Source organism: Xenopus tropicalis, chromosome 1 (genome assembly GCF_000004195.4).
Source record: "Xenopus tropicalis strain Nigerian chromosome 1, UCB_Xtro_10.0, whole genome shotgun sequence".
NCBI lineage: Eukaryota > Metazoa > Chordata > Amphibia > Anura > Pipidae > Xenopus > Xenopus tropicalis.
This window is the reverse complement of record NC_030677.2, coordinates 96,362,167-96,381,454: the sequence shown is the minus strand read 5'-3', so window position 1 is coordinate 96,381,454 and position 19,288 is coordinate 96,362,167. Positions and strand designations below refer to the sequence as shown.

General features: G+C 38.0%; 1 protein-coding gene across 1 annotated transcript in view; it reads right to left on the bottom strand.

Moving 5' to 3' along the window:
* The window catches only part of psd3 (pleckstrin and Sec7 domain containing 3), a 218,084-nt gene extending 201,841 nt beyond the window's left edge, over positions 1 to 16,243 (bottom strand). The window contains exon 1 of the mRNA XM_031904174.1: positions 15,432 to 16,243. Coding sequence (XP_031760034.1) covers positions 15,432 to 16,151 — 720 coding nt within the window. The 5' untranslated portion in view covers positions 16,152 to 16,243. The remainder of the gene's footprint in view (positions 1 to 15,431) is intronic.
* Between the last annotated feature and the right edge of the window lie 3,045 nt (positions 16,244 to 19,288).

Here is a 19,288-nt window from a genome sequence, read left to right as displayed (position 1 = left end):
TTTGTTTGTAAGGTGAAAAAATCTGAGTAAAGTGCGAAAGGCCTTTATTCACACATTATCAACAATATTTAATAAAACATATATGTATGTTTTCATCATTTTACTAAATGGGACTGTCCGTTACCTCCCTTTTCCTGTTAGCCATATTTCACTGTATTTTGTAGAAACAGCCTTTCATAATAAAAAAAACGATAGGACTGTGCTGTAGCACTGTAGAATCCTAATTAATTCTCATCTCTATTTCATTAGGAATCCTGCTTCATATCACAGACGAAGACTTAATTTCCGAAAAGAAACATTGTCCCAGTCTCCATCTGGTAAATTTCTGAAAATAGCTTAAGTGAATTAGCTGCCAAAGAAATGTAATGAAAATCTGATCTGCAGCAGATTTTAGAACTGCATTGAGGCTGATATACTTTCGCTCCAAGACAAACCACTGACTTAAAATTAAAGTATTCCTTATCTATAAGTGCAGGGACGGAGCAAAACTTTAGTGCAAGACAGTTTTCTCCAAACCCTTCAATCAGAATACAGAATAATCAATGCAGTGGGGTCCTCAGATTTTTGGTCCCCAGCGATACTGTTCTTGGCACATTATTTTTGAGACTACTCTTGCTGAGTGCTTTCCCTAGGTAAGGGTTAAAAGGAAACGTATTGGTGTTTGTATATTATATTGCTTTCCACCAGTGTTTAAATTTGCCCACATTAATCAGTGTTCAGTTAGAATTTATATTACTATAATTTGCTTTTATATGGTCATGAAACTCCTTGGTGACTTATAATATCCTTATATTTTATGATAGAGGGTACATTATTCCTTATATGTTACCTAGAATAACAGCTGTAGTTTGATAGATCTGACAAATAATAATGAACATAAATACATACAGTGTACATAATTTGTTTAATGTGCTGAAAAACATATTCCCAAATGGTTTAAAGAGCAGTTTAATTAACTTAATTTAACTTTTCCAGTGTACAGGGTACAACTCTGTAAATATATAATGATGCTTTCACGCTGGGAGCTTTTGATTCATAGCTAGAGGGCCACAGCTTCCCTACAAATAATAGCAACAATTGCCCATTCCTCTTTTTTGGAATGTGCATAACTATGCTTAGGGTAGTGGCACTGCCCAGATTTGGTGTCTGTTTCTCCCACGATTATCGTAAGGTATTTATTAGCTTGGGTCTCTGCTTGGGATTAATAATATGTGAGGCCCCTAGGCTACACTTTCCAGAGCCCCCCCTCTTCTATTTTTATTTATACTGCTGCCTGGGAAGAGTTCCTTACTGGCTCACTAATAGTTACTAATGTGTGATCAGGGGCCCTGGCCCATTTAATTATTATTAGAATATAATTTGCTTGTTTTAATGTGTATTTTTTTTTATTTGTGCAGCTGCAGCCTCATATGGGATACCTGGCTGGTGGCTGCCTGCGGGGAAAAAAAGTGGCACATATACCTGTGTGCCCTGTTCTTGCACTTTTACATGGGGCTACAGTTAAGGGCCCTAGACTAGAAACAAAAACAAATTAAGATTTTGCTATTGTTGGATGCTAAAAATGCATTTAATCCATTGATCTTGAGAGTGTTCTTTGGTACTATACACATAAAATGGAAACAAGACAGGCATGCTAATTATCACTTCTACAGGAAACAGGAATATAAAGGGTTTTGTAGTTGGTATCCTTGAGTTTCCTTTGGAGAAGTTTGTGGTGCTGACCTTGGCCTCTGTACTTAACTTGGCTACAGCCGTGCACAGCCATCTCAGTGCACCCTGACATCGCATAACATTTGGCGTGCATCAGTGACATCACTGGGGCACCAAACGTAATGCAATGTTGGGGCAAACGGACATACGTGCTAATTGTCTTTCGAGAAGTTAACAGACAGAGGCTGTAGCCAAGTCAAGTACAGATGTGATGCAAAGTCAGGGCGCACGGGCATACATGAATACAAAATATGTATTAACAAGCAAATAAAACTCATGAATGGGCCCCTGATCACGCTGGACCCATAGGTTATAGCCTAGGGTTGTCTAGTGATTAATCCATCCCTGGTCCCTGTATTGGTCCAGCCTATGAGATGACCACTAGACCAGAAGCTGCAGGGTCAAGGTTCCTAATGCCAATTTGCACTTTTCTGAAAAAGAAAAAAAGACGGAGGTCAATGTTGAACTAACCATTTAGGGGACTGGGGTAATTTAAGCCTGCTCAAACGTGCTGCTCCTACCTATGGTTTTAGCTCAAAAAATTTGTAAACAGCATTATCATAACATTTTATAAATACAACAATGATCAAGTTTAATTCAAATTTATACCATGTTGAGTTTATATGACTTTGAAGGCCATAAAAAAATTATTTTTCTCAATAATAATGTTATGTTATATACATGCAGGGGGTATGTTTTGAATCTGAACTAAACAGTTTCCATTTATGTTTTAGGTACCTTCCCCAAACCACCCACATATACTGAAGAAAAGAGAACTGCTGTGATTTGTACCAGTTTCCAACCTTCAAAACTGTCTTTGTAATTTCTCCATGAAACCTCAGATGCTAGAATTAAACATTCTGTATGCCTGTGCTTGCTATTTGTTTCATGGGATAAAGAATGCTTTTTTTTTTTACTAAACCAAAGCTGAAAATGTACAGCTTTTTAAAGATGAAGTTAAAAATTTGCTGAAAAAGGTAGCCTTTTTCCCTTAACATGATTGCTTACAAGCAGTAGATTATCTTTTGTCCCAGCATATTAAAATCCTTTTTCTCACAACTGGAATTCTAAATGGAGAATTAATTATTTTGTAAAAAATCTAAAACATTTGTCACTGGCAGTTGCATGAAATGTTAGTGTATTCTGAATGACAAATCATAAAGGTTAAAACTCTGGGCATGCAGTGTACTATAAATATAAATGTATATATTTACTAAAATATAATGAAACATTGAGCCTATTTAAATAATATATACAAGATTTTAAAGCCCTGTAAGTGCAGTATTTTGTTCAGTGTATATATACATATGCACATTTATAAATATATATATATATTTTTTTTTTAGCCTAACAATAGGATTAGCATTGAGTGAAACTGCAACACTTACTTGCATTTAGGTCATCACTATAACTCTGCTTGCCATTAGTCCCATGACAAACTAAATCAGTACAGACTTGACTACAGCTGAAGGGAATAATTCGGCTAGCTTGGCTGACACACTTCACTGTGCCTTGTCCCAAAGAAGGTACCAAAATGTCATGACTGTATTGACTAATTTGGTTGAAATAAATGCAGTTCTGCCAATGAAACTAGACCTTACATTAAACTAAGGGCTGACTTATTACCGGTAACCGGTAAGTGTCAAGGAGCTTTCATATATATCTGAGGTATTATGACCTGACTCCACTGGTGTATAGAATAAAACTATCTTTATACTTACAAACATGTTAAAGGGGCTTAAATTGGTCAAGTTTGAATTTTAGGTGGCTCTGTTATTAAAGCATATATATATATATATATATATATATATATATATATACAGTGGAGGAAATAATTATTTGACCCCTCACTGATTTTGTAAGTTTGTCCAATGACAAAGAAATGAAAAGTCTCAGAACAGTATCATTTCAATGGTAGGCTTATTTTAACAGTGGCAGATAGCACATCAAAAGGAAAATCGAAAAAATAACTTTAAATAAAAGATAGCAACTGATTTGCATTTCATTGAGTGAAATAAGTTTTTGAACCCTCTAACAAAAAAAGACTTAATACTTAGTGGAAAAACCCTTGTTTGCAAGCACAGAGGTCAAACGTTTCTTGTAATTGATGACCAAGTTTGCGAACATTTTAGGAGGAATGTTGGTCCACTCCTCTTTGCAGATCATCTCTAAATCCCTAAGGTTTCGAGGCTGTCTCTGTGCAACTCTGAGCTTGAGCTCCCTCCATAGGTTTTCTATTGGATTAAGGTCCGGAGACTGACTAGGCCACTCCATGACCTTTATGTGCTTCTTCTTGAGCCACTCCTTTGTTGCCTTTGCTGTATGTTTTGGGTCATTGTCGTGCTGGAACACCCATCCACGACCCATTTTCAGTTTCCTGGCAGAGAGAAGGAGGTTGTCGTTCAGGATTTCACGATACATGGCTCCGTCCATTTTCCCGTTAATGCGAATAAGTTGTCCTGTGCCCTTAGCAGAAAAACACCCCCGAAGCAAAATGTTTCCACCCCCATGCTTGACGGTGGGGACGGTGTTTTGGGGGTCATAGGCAGCATTTTTCTTCCTCCAAACACAGCGAGTTGAGTTAATGCCAAAGAGCTATTTTGGTCTCATCAGACCACAGCACCTTCTCCCAGTCACTCACAGAATCATTCAGGTGTTCATTGGCAAACTTCAGACGGGCCTGCACATGTGCCTTCTTGAGCAGGGGGACCTTGCGAGCCCTGCAGGATTTTAATCCATTGCGGTGTAATGTGTTTCCAATGGTTTTCTTGGTGACTGTGGTCCCTGCTAATTTGAGGTCATTAACTAACTCCTCCCGTGTAGTTCTAGGATGCTTTTTCACCTTTCTCAGAATCATTGACACCCCACGAGGTGAGATCTTGCGTGGAGCCCCAGAGCGAGGTCGATTGATGGTCATTTTGTGCTCCTTCCATTTTCGAACAATCGCACCAACAGTTGTCACCTTCTCTCCCAGCTTCTTGCTAATGGTTTTGTAGCCCATTCCAGCCTTGTGCAGGTCTACAATTTTGTCTCTGACATCCTTGGACAGCTCTTTGGTCTTTCCCATGTTGGAGAGTTTGGAGTCTGCTTGATTGATTGATTCTGTGGACAGGTGTCTTTTATACAGGTGACTAGTTAAGACAGGTGTCCTTAATAAGGTTGACTAATTGAGTAGAAGTGTCTAACCACTCTGTGGGAGCCAGAACTCTTAATGGTTGGTAGGGGTTCAAAAACTTATTTCACTCAATGAAATGCAAATCAGTTGCTATCTTTTATTTAAAGTTATTTTTTCGATTTTCCTTTTGATGTGCTATCTGCCACTGTTAAAATAAACCTACCATTGAAATGATACTGTTCTGAGACTTTTCATTTCTTTGTCATTGGACAAACTTACAAAATCAGTGAGGGGTCAAATAATTATTTCCTCCACTGTATATATATATATGTGTGTGTGTGTATGTGTGTGTGTGTGTGTGTGTGTGTGTAAAATTCTGCATGTAATTAAGTAATTTGTTGGATTTAAATCTAATGAATTGCTTTTGGAACTTTTAATTTTGTTTGATAGAAGCCGTTCATGCATATTAGATCTTATCTACTAATCATATCATATCCACTTTTGAGCTCAACTAGTCCAGGTTTCTGTGCAACATGGGGTGTTATAAAGGTTATGGCACAGACTTGTATAAGCTTGAATGTAAATCACCTGAAAAGTGTTCAAATTGCCTTAAAAATTTATTCCAGCTCCCATTTCATTGTTTTCAATTATATAGAAGAAAAAAGCTAAACAGACAGACACATATATAGTGAAGTGAAGAAGTGGTAAAATGCTCAAACTAGAGCACTAAAAACAAAATCCTTATTGTTCAAAACTGCTGTTGGTCTTTACAGAGCTGACTTCTTCCAGTGTGAAACTGACCAGTCTTGCAGCTGATGTACAAGTGGGAGTTTGTTGCTTTTGGAATAGATCTGTTATTGTTTTGTTACCACAAAGGAATGTAGAACTCTATAATGTATCCATTCTATTCAGTAAGCACAAGAGTAAATACACTTAAGAGAGAAAACATGACCTCATTATTATTCATGAAGACAGAATGCAATTGAGTAGAGACAGACAGTAAATAATGCTACGGCACTAACCTAGCAAATTATTATACCTAAAGTAAATTATGTATGTATATACAGCGATAATGTAGTAGAAACGGCTGTCTTATAAAATTACTTTTAACCCTCCTGCAATCTGACACATTTCGGAGCATTTCTGAAAAAGTGAATAACCCCAGGTGAAGTATAAATGTTGGTGGGTCATTTTACAATTAGTAAAATAAAATGTGGAAAGGATAGATGCTTCGACTACTTTTTAGTAGTGATTAACAGCGATGATTCAAATGAAGAATAAGGCTTCCTACAAGCTTGTTGCTAATTTCAACAGTCATTCAAATACAAACACACACATACATACTGTACATAGCAACTGTAAAAATGATAAAACTGCACTTACAGGGACCTCAGAAAAACAAATATGCTGCCTTATATTTGCTTAGCCATAAAGTTCAGAACATTTATCTCATGAGGAGCGAGGTTCCAAGTTAATAGTCCAGCTTTAAATGTCCAGCTTTAGATTTTAGTCTTCTTACGAAGAACGTTCGGATTTCAATCGTACGTTTAAATGCAACAATCTAAAACTAACATTCAGACTATAATTGTCGGATAAAGCCAAATCGGAGTATATTCTCAACATGAAATAGTTGGCAGACACCAGTTGTACGAAAGCTCTTGGAAATGTAGGTCCCCCGAGGATATCATCAGATACACAATATGCACAGATTTTATTGTTATCCGACCAAAAGTTTGTAACCTGGCTGATCAACTAAAGGACTTTTTGCAATGGTACGAAAATTATCAAGACAATAATTCCAAGCCCACACACAGTCCGAATATTGTACAAAATGTGCATGTATGGCCAGCTTTAAAGGAGAAAGAAAGGTAAAAACTAAGTAAGCTTTATCAGAAAGGTCTATGTAAATACAGCCATAAGCACTTACAGAAACGCTACACTGACTTCTCAGAAAAAAGGTTTCTGTGTCTGTAATTCCTGTGCCAGAGACACGCAGCTCTCTGCTGTCTCCTCTCTCCTGCTCCCCCCCCGTAGGAATGTGGATCTGAGGCAATCAGCAGGAAGCTGACTCATAGTCTTACTAACTGAGCATGGCAGGCCTTCCAAATAAAGACCTACACCGCCTGCAGCTAGTACAGAATGCTGCCGCAAGATTGCTAACAAGCCAACCCCGCCATTGCCACATAACACCAATCCTTCGCTCACTGCACTGGCTACCCATAAAATGGAGAATCCTTTTCAAAATTGGGATGCTAACATTCAAATCCCTACATGGCCTGGGCCCCGGATACCTGGAGGACTTGCTGCAACTACGTCACACCTCCCACAATCTTAGATCAAATGGATCCAATAATCTGACCATCCCTAGAGTTCAACTGAAAACCTTTGGATCCAGAGCTTTCTGTCATGCTGCCCCTACCCTGTGGAACGCCTTGCCAAACGGGATCAAGACAGCTCCAACCTTGGACACGTTTAAATCAAAACTGAAAAGCCACCTGTTTAGCCTGGCATTTATTTCCACATAACTTATCTGAGACAAACTTATGCGCTTTGGGTCCCACGGGAGAAAAGCGCTTTACAAATGTTTGTTGTTGTTGTTGTTGTTGTTGGTCTGGGTGTCTGTGCAGGAGTGAGGCATTATGGGAACTTTCTTTACACAGCTCACAGCGTTTTTTTCTTCCTGTTTGGCTTCTAAACATCTGAACAGGAGAAATCTGGGGAGACTTAAGGGCACTATTGAGACAACTGAAGGTATGCCTGCAACTTGAGATTAACTCTTTACTAGCCTTTCCTTCTCCTTTAACCTTTAGAAATTAAATACCATATGAGTGTAACTTTATGGGGCCCGTTTACTAAAATTCATATTTTTTTTGTTTTCATGAATAGTCATGTAAAAGTCAGTGGAAGCTGTCCTAAGCAAACTGTAACAATTTTTATTTTAGTTGTGGTTTTAGGGTTTTAACAAAATATGCAAGGTTTTCCTGTTCTTTTTATTTTTGTTCCACATTTTAATTTGTTTGTGCTTTTTATATTTGGATATTTTAATAAATGAATAGACATTTGTGATTTTAGTGGAAATTAGTTTTTGCGTGGTTTTAAAAAACGCTAAAATCAGAATGTTGATCAATGGGCCTCTACGGGTCAATGTACCCTAGTTGTAAAGAACACTAAAGTGTTCAGTGATCCCCAACACAGTTATCCCCAACCAGTGGTTTGTGAGCAACATGTTGCTCACCAACCCCTTGGAGGTTGCTCCCATTGGCCTCAAAGTAGGTGCTCATTTTTGAATTTCTGGCTTGGAGGCAAGTGTTGATTGCTTAAAACCCAGTGAAAAGCCAAAGAGAGTCTTCTCTAGGCTGCCAGTCCACATAGGGGCTACCAAATAGCCAATAGCCTTATTTGCATCCCCAATAACTTTTTCCATACTTTACAGCTCTCCAACACTTTTTCCATTTGAATGTGGCTTGTGGGTATAGTTTGGGGATCCCTGCTCTAGCATATAGCTATTGAATGAATAAAATATATTGTTGGTGTAAGACCTGCCCCCAGCAGTGTTTACAGTGAAGTGTCCCACATTTTAATTGTATATACATGCTGTGTTGTATTGCATGGCTGTGGAGTGTGAGAGTCTGGAAATGTCATCATGCCTTGTTTATAACTGGATAGAAGTGCTGAAAAGCTAATATTATGTACTTGCATGATTTTTATTATGATATAAATCTAGCAGAAGATAAAATGGCTACTTGCAAATTGCTTTTAGGAATTATTCGTTGTAATGACACCTAGTGGCAATTTTGTGCAGTACTAGTTGACTGCTAACATGAAAAATGTAATTTTTTAAACTTACATTTACTTGCATGTGTATTTATTGTTACATTTATTTATTTATTGTGATACAATTATAACTGCAACATTGTTATCAATAGGATTACCATGGGGTGCAACTCACCACATGCATTATAAATTGTAATAGAAGATGGCCACCCTATTAAAGTTCCCTTCAAAAGACAAATTCCATAATAGACATGATTTTGGCATCCAGAATAGTTGTGTGCACATCTCCACTAAACAGTAATTAATTAGTTGCTAGTTTGCCTCCTTGGGAACATTGTAGGAATATTCTCAGATTATTCTTTCACAGACAGAAGAAACGTTAGCTTACAAATAGTACTACCCACAGCCACATAGAGTTGTTTAAATAGCTGCATTGGTCTATAGTGAAGTGCCATTAAATGCAAAGAAAATAAATCAAGTAGTAATCTGAGTGGTCTTTGCGACTAATGAGAATGTATTGATAGATATACCTTAGTCTTTGTTGAACTGGTTCACGTTAAATGTAGTGTCTAATTGATCTATATCAGCGCCAAGCCCCTAACTTTTGGCGGAATAATGTAGTTCCTGTTCTTGGAGACTATTATTTGAATATATAGCATAGGAGGGACATTTCAGAAGCATGTAAAATTAGCAGCTAAGTAAGGTTTTGCTGCTTGATACTGAAGAAGGATGGCACAGGATTCTCTAAGATATGGTGGCAGTTCTACTCTAGCAGTAGTTATTGACCTTTCACCATTTAGACCAGTTATTTCCAAACTGTGCATTTATCCCACTAGGGAGACAAGCGCAATTGCTGAGCGACACAAGCTGAAAGCTAGTTACAGTGAGATTTGGGTAGAATACCTATTTGAACATTAGTTACACTTTAATGTGTTGGCAGATAGATAACAGCCACTTTCTCATCTAAAGCTGTCCTTTGTCTGCCGGTTAAGAAGCCTGATTGTCCATTGATCATGGGGAAGAATTTTTTGTTAAGTGCTAATAGTTTAGCTTTAAACAGGAATGATTTTGTATATTGTGATTTTTGATTTAGGAATCAAACATAGAGCCACCTTTTTGTAATAAGACTGGAAACTAGAAATCACCTGTGTTGTTTTTTTGACAGGGACAGTCGTTACTATATTCTCTTTCTGCAGCAATACATTTTTGACTTTAAAACTGACTTCTATGTCCTGACTGCTTCGATGACCAGATTGCATTGTTCAGTATTTTTTAGCTAGAAACACACAGTTGAAGGTCTAGTTCTCTTTAAGTTACTTTTAGAATGTCCTAATCATAGCAACTTTGAAACTCGTTTCATTTTAATTCTGTATAATTTTCCCTTCCTCTTTTGCCTCTTTACAGATTTCAAACTGGGAATTCCTGCCCCCAGCAGGATATTTAGATCAACTGCAAATTGTTACATATCCCTGTCTAGCTGTTACTAATAAAAAGATTTGTTAAAAGAAAATACATTTGTAATAACTATCACCCCTGGGACCCACACACCCCCCAAGGAGCCCCCTCCACAGCCCCCACAACCCCTGTTGGAGCCCCCACCTCCTGCCCGCTCGAGCTTGCATTAATTAAACTTACCTTCAGCACATATGGGGAGGGAGATGAGTGGCCCAGGAGAGCTCTGGCAGGGATCGGGTCTGGGCCCAATCCAACACTTATTATCATCAGTTGACATGTCAAAGTTAAGAAGCAATACACCTGTGTTTAGTTATAAAAATGGGACAATAGGTCTGAAGTAAGAGAAAAATTAGCACAAAGCTGCTTTGCATATAGCACTGTATACAGGTGAGATATGGGCAACATATGGGTGCCCCTAGAAGGCCCCCAGCTTGTGCATCATTTCAAACAGTCAAGCTGGGGAGCTGCAAGCTGCTAGGGAGTCCTCTACTAACTGCTTGTTTTTGGCATCTGTGTCACTACGTACATGGTTTCCTGTTCTTGAGGTGGAGTTCTGCTCTGGCACAGGGTAAAGAGTGCTGTAGCAGGACCTAAATGGCTAGGGAGATTATTCTCCCGCAGGTAAATCTCGGCTACCACGGGCAACTAATCTCCCCGAAATGCCTTCCCACCAGCAATAAAGTCAATCGCTGGTGGAAAGGATTATACGTTGCTTAGTTTTCATGCAGGAGGAAACTTTGCATGACTTCTGAAAATGAAGCAAGACGCATGCCTTTATTGCCCATGGTAGCCAAGATTAACCATGGACGATAAATCTTCCTGTGGGCCATTGGCCCTTAGTGTCATTTTGTGTCCATTATCATTTCTGTGACTAGTCCCATTTTAAAGCATACAGTATCTTCATTGGTGCACAAGTTGAATCCTCCTTACAGTATATGTATCATTTCAATTCTTTACTGTAGTGGTAAATTGTGGAGAATTATACTCCAAATTAAATGCGTGATGATTTCTTGATTATTCTCAGTTAATAGAAGATAACATTGTACAGCTGTATTAGAGGTATTTAAGTTCAATAACTTATTTATCTTTCTGAATTAACAAAAGTACCGTGTCAAAGTCTAAAGCTGGCCATACATGTACTAATAAAATCGTACCTAGTTTCGGAGTTTCAGACCATATGTGGGCTCCGAATTATTGTCCCGTTAATTTTCACACCATGGTGATCGGTCGTTTAGTTGATCGGCCAGGTTAGAAAACTTTGTTCAGTCAATGATAAAATATCAGCATGTACTGTGTATCGGCGATATTCTTGGGGGACCTACAATGGAAGTCACTTTCGTATGATTGGTGCCTGACAGCTATTTCATGGTCAGAACATCCTCCAATTTGTAAGAGCTTTATCCTACAATTTCAGTCTGAATGTTAGTTTCAGATAATTGCATTTAAACGTACAACCGATATCTGAATGTTTATCGAAAGAAGACTAAAATCTGAACATGTAAGAGTGAAGTAAACAGATCATGACTACCAAATGGTACAACACAGTTTATACAGTTACCAGGTTAGCAAGAAGTAGAAGCAGTAGTAAGTAGAATTTTATAAAGTTAATTAATTTGCCTTTTGAGTAGGAAGGAACAGTACAAGTAAATAAATAACAAATGAAAATGTTAAAACAGCTGCTCTGCTGGTTTAGAAATAGTTCATATTAAGTCAACATATTTATCTATAGTTTTGCACTTTGAATAACACTAGTCATCTGCTTTTCTGTAAAGGTCAGGCCCTGCCACTTTTGCTTACCACCCCTGCCCCCCCCCCCCCCCCCCCCCCGTTTCTTTAAATTTCTTCCCCTTTCTGGTCTCTATACATACTTTCTATTTTTATTACTTTTCTGTAAACCTCTGTAAATCTCTGTTGCTTTTTTATATCACCACTGCACTCTTGATGGTGCACAGACTCCCCAAGAGTCCTGGATGCCACTCTCTATAATTCCAGCATAACAACATGTGTCTTTTCTGCTTTTTTCTGGGAATGGGAAAAGCACATCAAGGAGTGCTGGGAAAAGTGGTGCTGGTTACAAAAAAGTAACCACAACAATTTTATCAGCAGCATGTCTGAATCCCTTTTAATTTTTAATACATTTCAGCTACATATATAAATTGAGATAAAATGCAGAACAAGCATATATAGGGCCACATTCAGTTTGATGAGAAAAGCTTATTTCCTAATACAATTGCAGATTTTCCCATAGAGCCAGATGAAATTCAATGAGAAAAATCTCACTGTTTATCACTTGAAAACTCTATCGAAGTGTATGGGGAAAAAACTGCAACTGAATTAGAAGAAAAGATTTCTCTCCTCAAAATATTATCACCCATAAGTTTTCATGAGATAAACCATAAAATCATGGTTTCTCGTGGAACTGAATCTGGCCCATAATGTGGAGAAAAGAAACAAATGACTGCAATAGTTCCATTGTGTAGCAGCATATAAATGGACAGGAAATGCTAGACATAAATAAATCACAGCCAAAGAACAGGGAGAAAACTGGTCATAAGCAGCCTTTTGAAATTTTGTTCTGTATGCATACTATAGCAATATTTTTTCTGTTGTCACATGTAGTTCCTTGCTCTTTTTAAAACGGGATTGCTTGCCAAGACTATTACATCTTTTTAATTTATTACCCCCCTCCATTGGTATCTTCTGTGGATTTTACAAAAAAAAAGGCATTGGATGCAAACAGGGCTGGAACTAGTGGTAGACCAAAGAGGCACCTGCCTAGGGTGCAACGGTGGGGGGCACTAGACACGTACCTCTTTAGCCTACCTCTAGTCCGGGCCCTTGTCCCCCTCACTGCTGCATGTCCCCTAAACCACCTGTATGCCACCCTTTCCCTGTCTTCAGCGCAGGTGCAAGCATGTGCCTGTTTGCACAAGCATGCGGGAAGGGGGTGGGGCGATAAAGCCAGGATGCCTGGCTGGCTTTTGTCACATAAATCATAAGATCAAAAAGCAAAAAGGAATCAAACAGCTCCAGGCAGCAATTGAAAACTGCTGCGAGTGTCAGCACACTACATGTTTCGGGCAGAGCCTTTCTCAAAGGACACCTGGAATCTGCAGCTGTATATTTCTAAATATTTGTGCTGAACTATAACCAAAAAATTGTTGTCACATAAACACAGATGGTTGTCTTTAACTCTTCCTTATCTAATTCTGTTTGTTATTCGGAAAAAAATTTCACTAAGGATTTGGGGTTCACCCAAATCCAAAAATAGCGGGTTTGGTGCATCCCTAAAACCAACAATATCCCACTAGGGATGGGGGGGGGCTAAAAAGATCTTGCCTTCCCTGTTTTAACCACACCCACACAAAATTACAGACATTTACTTATTTCTTTGTTACTTCCAGGGCTTGTTTCATGGTAACCATTTACAAATATATGATATACTGAACCTCTTTGTGGCCAATGTATACAAATCACATATACAGCAGTATAAATACAGTGTCATGGTTAATGCTCACAGGATAACCAGACATATAAATGCAATACCAGTTCGATGTATAAGGCCCACAGATTACCCAACATTATAAATACAGTGCAAACTTCATGTTTAAAACCCAAAGAATATATCATTAATGCGGTGCCAGTTACATTGCAATGCCCCTATAACTAGAAGGTAGGGTCTTTTACACTAGAAATGCAGGACCAATTTTGTTCAATTTCCCCAGAAGTAGCAGTATAAATGCAATGCTGATGAGATTTATTTCTCTAGAACATGTGGCAGTATCAATGGAAGGCCACCATAATGCTAAATTGCCCAAAATAGGAAGTGCTGGAGCTGGCATACTGGTTGATGAGCGAATGAAGAGAAGGTAGGAGCAGGTGCAAGACATACCTGCATTCAGTGGCAGCATCTCTTATCTTGGCTCTGCTCTTTTTTTCTCCATTTTTTCTGTTTGCTTTTATTCCTTTTCTCTTCTGGTCCTATTATCTACTTCCTATTAGCACACTTCATTTATCTCTCACTTGTTTACTACTCCCCACTCTTAAGTCCTCTCACTCTTTTTTATACTTCCCTATGTTACCCATCTTCATTATTCTACCCATTGATTCTGCTCTTTGCGTCTTTACCAGCTTCAATGTTTTCTGAAGCCTATTCCTTCCTTTTGTGGTCCTTCACTTTCTCCTGCTTTTTTTTATCTCTGGTTAACAAATAGGATTATGGCAGTGTAGATTTGCATATCCACTCTTCCACGGAGCCCATCAGTGCCATGCATAAAAGAGTGCCGATGCCATCAACACAACAAGAGATTGCAAAGCCAGAGTTGCTTACATTAAAAAATAGTACTTAATTATTATAAACTCCAGCAACCCCAGCCTTTTGTAAGAAGCAGTATTTTGGCAAGGTTAGGACTGCGCAGCCTATAGAGATGCAGTGGGGAACAATAATTTAACTTGACACAGCCAGGGTCCAATGTGCAAAATGAGAACAGATGGTAACCTGAGTTTAAAATAAGATATCTCAAACATAGTTCTTCGTTACTGGCAAGCATTTGGCATGTTTAGGCATGCATGGGAACATCTCTTTTCTGGTACTGGTGGCTATTTCTATTTCCTTGCTTGCAAAAGAAGTTCTAGATAAAAAAAAAAAAGCAGAAGCACAGCCACTGTCCCACAAATTAAACTTAATGTAAATCAAAGTGCTGAGTAGGTCTGGTTAGCAGACCTGCTCTGGATCTGGACCTGTTGACCCAAGACCCAATTTAAACTCCAAAAATGTTCCCCGGTTACTGGCTCAACGCAGAATACTAATGAACTATATAAAATGTGAAACTCTAATGCAACAAAAAATTAAAACGTTGTTAAAAATGTAATGGAATTATAATACAATTAGATAAATATATGATAACCGTATCACTTTAAATCTTTGAGCTCCACCATTTGCCTGTAATTTAAGAAACTGTAAACATCAGTGTCAGCTCCAGACGTGTTCCAGCTGATTCACCGCTCAGCACAAAGTGCTCTCCTGTGAATATGTGGCAAAATCGCACACAAGTTCTAAGGTTGGCATAGATTCCTGAGCACAGTGAGGGAAAAATCTGTGCAGCTGCAGCTATACTGTACACTTCTCGGCCATGCAAATGAGTTAATGAGAAGCGTAGCAACAGTAACAACAGTAAAAAAATATATGTGCATAATTACCAAAGTGATTTATACAATGGATACAAGGAGCGACTATTTTAGGACTCTTATGTCTATCAATAATATTATACTGTAAATTTTTGCTTACGTATTGAAACATATTTTAATATAAAGACAGCACTGGAAACAGTACAGATAATGAATCATAACCCCAGATATTCTCTTCCCATATTCTTACCTTTTCCAGTTTCACAGGACTGGCTGTAGTTACTTGCACAGTGTAGTTTGCAGTAAGAATTTCTTCCTTTGCTGCTTCAGTAAAGCCTGCTAATTTGGCTGTTTTCTCTGCCACAGCATCTCGAAAGCTTTTACATTCAGGACTTCTTAAAATGTTTGATGTTTTTACCAGGGTGGGTTTACATACCTCTACCTTCCACCATACCCCTTCTCCATTAATACTGTTCTGATGATCATCCATTGTATTCCAACAGCTGGAAACATAACTTTGCCAGGGAGGAAGGGAATAACTTTTGTCCAAGGCAGAGTTACTTTGGTTTGGGAGAGTGTTTGTGTCGTATGCTGTCAGTTTGTTAATTTGATGACCCAAAGATGTGCCGTGAGAAGAGAGGAAGTGCTTATCCCTGGCAGTAGTGAGTGGCACAGCATATGCCTTGGCAGCAACTGGGCTTCTCTCTGTGCCATTATTCATCGCTTTACAGATGCTGACACATGATACGCCAGTGTGAGGAATAGAATCCAGAGCACTCTGATCCCTTTGTAAAATACTGTTATAAGGATGTGTGTCCTCTCTCAGAGGAGGATCTGGCCTCGTTGTGTCACATGCTTCTCTGCTCACTGCTGGCAAGCTACACCCCTCTTGTGAACGCTCAGCAGATTTGCTTGGTGACTGCAGCTTGATAAAGAGGAAGGAAGTTTTCATCTTTTGTTGCTCTGCCATTTCCTCACCATGAACTTGATATGAGATAGATGTCTATTATGGAAAAGTACTCAGTCGAGCCCAGAGTGACCCTGAAGTAGGCTTCACCTTCGGCATACCCCCATACCTTAAACAAATGTAAAAAGTGTTATAATCCTCTAATTTAAATCAATATCTATGTAATGATCCTAACAAATATACACTAAAGGGATACTCTGGCTTCTGAACCAAAATTTGTTAAAGAGCCCCAACTACTTTACATGAGTCTTTCCCAGGTGAGCCCTTGATAGGAAGACCAGATTCTATGCTAATTTACATGCTCAATAACTTGGGCACTGATATTTTTTTAAAATACAGTTAACTGCTTAGTACTACCAATAAACTTCTCAGAAGGTGATATCAATAAATCTTATAGGTTTTACTTTATGATGGTACACAGTAAATTACTTCATAGGTTAACTTGATGTATATTTCCCCTGCTTCCGGCTACCTTATTCCTTTGCCGAACTCTTAGACTGAACTATTGCAGGAGCTAACCTACAGCCAGTGAAACCCAAAATGGCTGAAACTTGTGTTATTTTTGCTTTTATGGATTAGGAAATATAAATAACACCTGTGGCCAATAGGAACCTATCAGCTTCCCCAGGGCATGCCTAACCAATGGATGCGGACTTCCTCACCCCAATTATCTACAGACCTAGCCCATGGCTAGAGTTTACTCCTTCCAGGGAGTAGGGAATAAATCCTTACTGAACTGCATTTTGCTTTTCCATAATTAAAAAAAAAATCTACTTAAGAAGGTATAATACCTTTCCATCTTTTTCCAGTATTAAATGATATTCTAATGTAAAAAAACATTTAATACACTTTTTTATATTTTCCTAAACAAAAATATGTTCTGTGTGTATTGTATATTTTAATATACGTTGTAGTATTACAATGCTGTCTGTGCAGCATTGTACATTTTTTCAATACCATAGACACGTTTTCATGGTATGTTGAACAAAGATGTATGAAGATCTAATACTTCGCCTTTAAGAATAAGTATATAATTCAATGGAAAGCTAAATCCATAAAATCTATTAGAGCTTTATTTAAATATGCAAAGCACAACTTGCTTTGGGCCACATGGATCCTTTCTAGGGTGCAGCCAAGGAAGCATCCATGTGGTCTGAAATATGCATTGCTATGTGTTTTTAAATAAATCTTCATTTGACTTCACAGCTTTAGCCCTAGCGAACTTTATTGGATTATATACGGTATATGTTATTGAGGTTGGGAGTGGCAAACTCAGTCTACTATATAAGGATGTTATATATATTTACCCTTTTAAGAATATTCTTGACACATACCTGTTTAAATGAAAAAGAAGGAAATGAATACATATAAGAGCGGAAATAAGGACAGTAGATCTCCATTTATGTAATAAAGAGGGCATAGGATTCAGATTGCATGTTTAAGTCCTGCAGTTGATCGGAAATGCAAGGCCTATTAAGGGTAGAACTGAAGACAAGACCTACAAAATGGTCACACTAAAATCTAGAGATTAGAACTTAGGTAACTAGCCGAGATGTAACTATATGCACATAATAATTATCAGAGGGCTGAGTGTTAGAACTATTCGAGGGACATTGACTTCCTGAAAAATGTGGCCAGCAAACCTTTTCATCAGCCTTTGTTGAAAGCTGTAGTTGAAAGGCACACAAAAAAACACCACCTCCTCATGGCGTGCTACCAAGACTAATTATAGCCTGTCTGGTAAATAATAGATAAAATGAACTGAAAATAGTTGTTGATCCCCCATTTCCATAATTGACTGTTTGGAGAATTATACATTATTATGTAAGAATGCCTCGACGGTCTCAAGAATAAAAGTCCTTCTCATGAGATTCTGTTGTATATGTGTACACCAACTGCAATGTTATTAAGGTCTACTGCAGAAAACTAAACAAATTAAGAGTAGTTCAGATCAAAATAGTTACAAAAGGCTCATATCAAAAGGTCAATATTTACACCAGCAATTTTCAACCTGTGGGTCGTGACCCCTTTGGGGGTCGAACGACCATTTCACAGGGGTTGCCTAAGACCATCGGAAAACACATATTTCCGATGGTCTTAGGAATAATTTATGGTTGGGGGTCACTACAACGCGAGGAACTGTTAAAGGGTCATGGCATTAGGAAAGTTGAGAACCACTGATTTACACAATGGGAAAAATAGGAAAATACTAAATCCAGCTATTCTTATGAGGCAGTGCCAGCATGTGACTGAAGACTTCAACTTTTTTGCCACCCCAGGAGCCTGCTCCTACTAGCTGGTATGTTTGGGTCAGAAAAATGGGCATATTGTAGTTGGGATGTAGAAAGTTAGGTTAGGGTTGTATATGGTTTTTATTTTAATTCTTCACTAATATGGTTGTGCATTTTGGGGAATATTGCCACTTCTTAATTAAACTTCTGTACATTATGTGGGAGATATATTAAGACACGAACGCTCGGAGCGTTCATTCGAATGCTCTGAGCATATTTTCGTACGCGCACGCAACTTTTTCGTACGCTTGCGCGAAAAATTCGGAAAGGTTCTGCCGCTGTTTACAATCGTTCGGTATGAAAATTTTGTGACTTTTGGATTGCCAATACGATATTATCGTGACTAATACGATTTTTTCGTAAGCATTTTTGGTGATATTTGCGATCTTCAGAAATTATCGTATCCAATCCGAATTTTTCCAATTCGGGATTCGAACTCGTGTTTTAATGAACCGGCCCCTATAATCATGTACTATTAATATTGTACATTAGCGGAGAAAAAGCAGTACTCTCTAAAGTGGTTAAATATAAAGTTAACTTTCTTTAGATATGTAGAAGAATAATTGTATTAGGTCTCAATAAAATGGGTCAGATGATTTTACTGAGGTCAGAAAGAAGACATCTATTCTTAAAACCTTCTTCAAATAGTAAAACCATTAAACTAATAAAAATTACTAATTTTAATGAGGGCATGAATTCACAAGATATTTTCCCAGAGCAATTTAGAGTAAGATTTGCTTGGCCTATATTTGTACTTCATATTAGAAACATTAAAAAAGGTAATTTGAAAGCTATAATAAGAGTATGTATCATTTCTTGTTCCTAATTGATTTATCTTTAACATCTTAT